Source organism: Echinops telfairi, unplaced genomic scaffold (assembly GCF_000313985.2).
Source record: "Echinops telfairi isolate 266 unplaced genomic scaffold, ASM31398v2 ScPeMD7_1;HRSCAF=3_0, whole genome shotgun sequence".
Lineage (NCBI taxonomy): Eukaryota > Metazoa > Chordata > Mammalia > Afrosoricida > Tenrecidae > Echinops > Echinops telfairi.
In genome coordinates, this window is record NW_022103896.1 from 86004813 (window position 1) to 86011910 (window position 7098).

The 7098-nt window shown below is 37.7% G+C and overlaps 1 protein-coding gene across 1 annotated transcript in view; it reads left to right on the plus strand.

The window, feature by feature from the left end:
* The window catches only part of SDR16C5 (short chain dehydrogenase/reductase family 16C member 5), a 66749-nt gene extending 66462 nt beyond the window's left edge, over positions 1–287 (plus strand). The window contains exon 8 of the mRNA XM_004697776.1: positions 170–287. Within this exon, the coding sequence (XP_004697833.1) occupies positions 170–287 (118 nt within the window). The remainder of the gene's footprint in view (positions 1–169) is intronic.
* The last annotated feature ends 6811 nt before the right edge of the window (positions 288–7098 follow it).

Genomic DNA, 7098 nt, shown 5'->3' on the forward strand with positions numbered 1-7098 from the left:
ATTTACAAATAAGGAATCCTACTTCGCGGAATTTCATTTATCACGGTAGGGTCTAGAACCGATTAACCGCGATAAACGAGGGTTCACTGTACATGTTATTTGTGTTCGCTTCTGAATAAAAAGGTACATAAGTTATTTTGCATTAATTGTTTCGTTTTCATTAATGTAGACTTGTAAAATGCCTGTATGCTGCTAACAGTAACCACATACCTACTAAGTTAAAATCTGGCACATCTAGCCCACTCAACACTACCACAGAAGAAAGGTTTAGTGAGGAACTTCTATAAAGATTGAAGGCAAGGAAATTCTATAAGTCAGAATCAACTTAATAGGATTGGGTTTGGGTTTTTGTGTGTGTCTTAGGTGGACTTCTATTTTGAAAACAAAGAATAAAAGGCCTGAGTACATTGGCAAATCAATATCAAGGGTATTTGGCAAGTTCCTCATTTCATTTCCTGAAAGAGTCCTTAGAACTCCATGCAAACTCTGTACTATGGGCTCCAGCATATTCCTGGATCGATTTGTCCCAAGTTCAACGTATTCTCTGGAGCTGAAACAAAACAACTCCTAGCATCCGCAGGACATGAGAGAATGACATGCACGGCGTCCCAGTTAGTCTTCTAGACTCTTAGAGTCTGAGCTGTTGTCATCCCCTGCGTGATAGAGGAGCTAAGGCTTAGACAGAATAAGTACTTTTTGCCAGGTTAAACATGTAAATGCTGAATCAAAGTTTTAAAACAGTTTCAAAGCTGATTCCTGGGCTTAAGCCCCCCCATGCTCTTTTGGTGCCGTCACGACACCTATAGTGACTTGCATAACTGTCCCAGTATGCTGATTCTGATTGTATATTGTTCCATCCGCAGGTGCCTAGCATACGATGAGTACATAGCCCATATGGTCAAACTGTTAAATTGAGTTTAGTTGAGCATAAAAGACTGACATAAGTAGAACTCAGCTGAAGGCACAGCTCCTGGTCTTCACAATGAGGGCAGTGGTTCTGCTCTGTGGATGCACCCAGCAGTCCCTCCAGAAGCACATAAAACTACTCAGGCCTGGGCCCTGTCCCCAGATATTCTGCTGAGTTGGCCTGATTTTCTTTCTCCTGTTTTCTGCCATTTGTGAGTCTAGTAAATAAGGTTCAATGGTCTTTCCTCAGAACTCAGTGAATGTATGCATATATGGTGGCCTGAGCTTTGGGGTTTCAAATTTCCAAATGGTTAGAGCACAACCAAATTTAAAGTCACCTACAGAGGGTGATGAGTAGCTCTGGGTGGAGATCCAGGAGGTGACATGCACTGCATGGACCACTTCAATCCACACTTTCTGAAATCTGAACTCAAGTCTGTTCAAAGAAGTTTCTTTGACTCCCTTTGAAATCACATTTTGTTCCTTTGCTTTTCCTACAGTGTTTTACCTAGCAAACTGGTGCTTGCCGCTGCCAACTACTTTGGAATGGACTCAAATACCAATGGATTAGAAGAGAGAAAGAAAGCTGAGGAACGAAAATGTTGAAAATACCAAGTGTTTCAAATCCTTGATTGTGGTGATGCAATAAATACAAAATAATATAAAGATAAACTGTTCAGTTTCTCCTAGTCCTGTTTAATTTCTCAGAGAATATATTTATAAAAATTAATTAATGATAATTGATCCTAATTTTTAAATACACCATATACAGTAATATAAAAGGGATAATTATAAATAACTATTTTGTAAATCAGTGATTTAAGCTGATAGTTTTCCAACACAAGGTTTATTAGTCCATGTAACTGTAGTAATTCAAATAATTAATTTTTACTTCACAAATGAAGGTGTGTTTGTACTGCTTATTCCCACTGGAGTTGGATGGTCATATCAAGGTCCTTAGTGAGAGCCAACCACCCTGTTAGATCAAATAAATCTGTAACTAATGAGTTTGTTTGTATCTGAGAGTGTCACAAAGTCCTATAATTTATCCTAGACCAAAAAATACCCCAAACTCACTGCCATTGAGTCAATTCCAACTCTTAGTGACCATGTAGGACAGGGTAGAAATGCCCCTGTGAGGTTCTGAAAATGAAGATAAAAATTCTGGCTGGACCGGAGGAACTGGAAACACAGGGAATCCAGGACAGATGATCCCTTCAGGACGAGTGGTGAGAGTGGCCATACCGGGAGGATAGTAGGAGGGTGGGGTGGAAAGGGGAAACAGATTAAAAGGATCTATGTATAACCTCCTTCCTGGGGATGGACAACAGAAAAGTGGGTGAAGGGAGACGTCAGGCAGTGTAAGATATGACAAATAATAAATAATGTATATATTATCAAGGGTTCAGGAGGGAGAGGGGGATGGGGAGGGAGGGGAAAAAATGAGGATGATACCAAGGGCTCAAGTAGAAAGCAAATGTTTTGAGAATGATGAGGGCAACAAATGTACAAAAGTGCTTGACACAATGGATGGATGTATGGATTGTGATATGAGTTGTGCGAGCCCCCCCCCAAGATGATTATATATATTTTTTATACCCTACTGACCTGAGAAGGAACACTTACTTTCATATTTAACTCAGTAAAATGATCACTGCATTGATGCATATGAATATATAAGATCCCTTAAAAATAAAAGACAAAGTGCACTACCCATGGCAGCCATTTGCAAACAGTTATGAACAGTGATATATTCCTGTGTTTAGAGGAATCCTTAAGCTATGATACCTAAGCATCAATTAAGCAGGTTCAATACCTAGTAAAAGGTTGGAAAACCAAAGAGTGAAATTTCAAGAAAATTCGAGGGTGTGTTTTGTTGAACACTCAGTATATAAGATCTGTCGTATTATTTGGGATGTAATATTCTCTACATTCATGTAAAGAAAACACCCCCTTTTCTATTGTTAGATATTCTCGAAGGAAGCAGCATGAGCCAGGGGTTATTAGGAAGAAGTTTTAAGAAAATGAAAAGGTCTTTTGCTCCCAGCCGGGCAAGGTGTTGGAAGTGGAGGGTTATGGTTTTCATCGGCAATTCTCCTGAGAATTGTTTGAAGGTAACCAGGACTGTCCTATGAAACCTTCCCCCACTCCTAAGTGTAAAATCCAGTGACAGTAATTCTATTTCCATTGTGCAACCATCTCCACTGTTGCAACCGTTTTTCATTCCCAAATAGAGAATGTGTCCCTTTTGCAAAAATTTCCATTTTCCTTTGACTCAGTCTCTCTGAAAAAATTTTCCATACAGTTTTTTTAAATATAGAGTTCTTATATCGTACATTTCAATAGTTCATTCATATTTCAATGTTTTCTAACTCTCATCACTATCAATTTTAATACTTTTCCTCTTCCTTGTACTCATTTCCTTCTACTCTTCTGTGTTCTGCCCCTAGGATGCTATTATTTGTCTCTAGAGATTTACTGGTCCTGGATTACATACGCAGAAGAACATTGACATGGAAATGACAACCAAACAGCCCAACAACAATACCAGAATAAGACACAGAGCAACATCAATCCAAAAGAAACCAGAAAATATTAAAAGCTGGAATCAATATATGTTGGCTTGAGAGGGAGATCAAATGACAAAGTGTCACATTTTATCCTAATTACAATTGCAGTAATACAACCTACAATGCATTCTGTCTAACAAGGCCTTCCCAGCCCTGGCCCATAGTAATAGTGGATTCATCCAGAGTCTTAATTCACATGTGGAACCCTGTAAATGTTTTCTAGGGCTTTCACTGTCATCCATAGCCTGCTGCAAACTGGGTGGTCAGAATTTAAGCTTTAATACCATTCCCTCTTTGGATCTAAATTTTATTATTTACAGTCCTTGGATCATACAGGTTGTTGTGTTTATTCCATGTGTAATTAGTTGATGCCTCACTTAGATGGCTGCTTGTTTTAAACAAGCTTTTAAGACCCCAGACACTATTCTTTCTGGTAACTGGCCACCATCTGCTTTCTTTACCACATTTTGCCATAGCACCCATATCTTCAGTGATCTCTTCATGAGGGCAAGTATTAAGCATGATTATGTCATAAAAATTAATTTTAAAAAAAATTAGGGCTCCAATTAAGTGCCAGCTCAAAATCCGTTCATATATCTATGGTTTATATATGTTCCTGATTCATGTGAGAGACATCATTATTATTTTATTGGAGAACATTGTGAATCACCCTTTGGATGACTCCCATATGGTCATCCTATTGATGTTGTCATTAATTTAGTCAATGGCATAGAATTTAAAACACTGTTGAAGAAAGGAAACTACATATGTATAGCACAGATTTTTAGACCAACATACATGGATTGCTGATTTGTTCAGATTATCAATTTAGGTGGCTGGACAGTATATGCACACAAGATGGGATTTGGAGATAGGGCAGAACTTCTGTACTGAGTTCTAGTTTTATAATATTATGTTCATAGAAGATGCTTTGCATTATTTTGGTGTTTAAATTTTTATTTAGGATTATATTTTGGCCTGGAATATAGCCCTTCTGAAGAATGATCCATGTGAACTGGAGAAAGATATGTACTGTGCTGCTCTTAAGTGGTGTGTTCTTGACCTTGAAGTTAAACCCCAAACGATTAAGGCCATCAATGAGGGAATTGGGACCAACTTGAGTGGTGTGTTCCGAATACAGCTAAAAGACTGAGTTTGTTGATTGTGTTATTTACATCTTGTGTGTTTTTACTAAGCTTCTTTCTAGTTGCTCTGTCCATCATCGAGTGGTTTGTTAAAGTATCCTAGTATTGCAGTAGAATCATCTATTTCTCTTTTCAGTTTGGTAAGAGTTTGTTTAGTATAGTTGAGACCCCTGTCATTGGGATTGGGTGCTTAAGTATTTATTATTAAGATGTCTTCTGGGTGGATTGACCTTTTAATCAGTTTTGAAGGTCTTTCTTTGTCTCTTAAAATAGATTTTGACTTGATGTCTATTTTCTCCAAAATTAGTATTGGTATTTTTTGCTCTTTTTAAAAAAATCATTTTATTGGGGCTCATACAATTCATCACAATACATAGATCAATTGTGTAAAGCACACCTATACATTTGTTGCCCTCATCATTCCCCAAATTTGCTTTCCTCTTGGGTTCCCAGAATCAGCTCATTTTCCTCCCCCACCCCCATGAACCCTTAATAATTTATAAATTATTATTATATCTTATATTACACTGCTCGGCGTCTCCCTTCACCCACCCCTCTGCTGCCCGTCCCCCAGAGAGGAGGTTATATGTAGATCCCTGTGATCAATTCCCCCTTTCTACACCCCCCTACTTCCCTCCTGGTATCGCCACTGTCACCCCTGGTCCTAAGGGGTTCATCTGTCCTATTTTTGCTCTTTTTAAAAAATACCATTTACTTCAGATGTATACATTTCCATTCTTTGATTTTTAACTTTTTGATGTCTTTTTGCCTAAGGTATATTTTGCTGGCAGTATATTAATGCCTCGTTTTAAAAGTCTTATCTCTATTCTGTACCTCTCTTTATTTTGACAGTGCACTTACTCATTTTACATTCTATGTGTCTAGCAATATGTATGGGCTTGTTTTCATTTTGATCTAAATTTTCTCTTTTTTAATGCATAAAAAGTGTATATGCAATTTATTTGCTTCTCTGACATTTCGATGCTGAATTATTTTTTAATAAGAATTTTATTTTTCTATAAATTGCTGTTGTGTTTACACTTGGTGTTCATTTTTACTGTGGTATGTAGATTTATTAATTTTCCTTTTTTGGTTACACACATTGGAGTTTAACTAAATCTTAAAACTGTCAGTTATGTCTAGGAATACCATTGATTTCCTTCTCATATAAAGATTATATAACTACCTCTTTTAGTTCCCTTTTTATTTAGAAGTTTTTATAAGTTACAACCTAGCTCCTCTCTTTGTAACCAGTTTTTTCGCTCTATTTCGATTTCATGGGACTGCTATCCGGGTTGGTCTGTGGGTAGTGTTGTTGTCTTATGTCTTACCTCAAATTGTTGTCTGCTGTTGTTGGTTCTCTATCATAAGGGTTCCCTTTAAAATACCTTGTAAAGCTTTCCTAGTTTCTATAATTTTTCTCAGTCTTTGCTTATCTGTGGGGCATGCATCAGAGCAGCAGGGGAGCAGAGCGGTGAGGTCCTCAGGGATAGAGGCTAGAGGCAGTGCTGGGGCATGGCACCCCATCAGACTTGACTGGAAAGCACACGGGAAAAAATGTTTTAAATAGTGAATTGAGTGAAGATCTATAAAACTAATTAATTGGTTTTCAATTCAGTAATTTATACACCTTTTATTTCATGTGATTGATAGCAGTCTCCACAAAGTAGAATCACTCATTCCCACTTCTACCTTGAATTTCTCATTTCTCTTCCTCCTTTTCTAACTCTCTTGCCTTCTGAACTTTTACCTTCAGGGTATGTTTTCCCTTTTTGGTCTCAAATGACTGCTTGATCTAAGGAGTACACATCCCAGTCGTGTTACTGTTCACTGAATAGATTTTTCTATTGTTCGGTTGAAAATTGAGCCACCTGGATGAGCTCAGTTCCAGGTCTCCAATGCGGCTCAAGATCTTGGGCAGTCTTGCCAGTCTCTAAATAACCAGTAAACCTGGTCTTTTTTAGAAATATCGTTCATCTTGTTCTCCAATTTTCTCCCCCTTTATCCAGAACCTTCTAATGTGATCACTTTCAGAGTGGTTGGTAGTAGTACCATCAAATTCTTCGGGGTTCTGGTTGTGGCAGCTGAAGTTCAGCACTTTCATCAGGAATGGGTGTTGGATTTTGTTAAATGGCCTTTCTGTATCACTTGATATAATCATGTAGTTCTTTTCTTTTTGTTTTATTTATGTGGTGAATTACATTTTCCCCTTAATGTTGAAGCATCCTTGCATGCTTGTGTGAATCCCTTTTGGTCATGATGCATTCGTTTTTTGATATGTTGTTGGATTCTCTTGGTTTGGATTTTATTCAGTTTATGCTCATGAGGGACATTGGCTTCTGATTTTCTTTCTTTCTGTTTTTTAAGTGGTGTCTTTGTCTGATTTTGGTAGCAGGGTTGTTTTTGCGTCACAAAATGAGCACAGGAGTATATCGATTTCTTTACTATATTGTGCAATAATTAGAGTAGAGGTAATA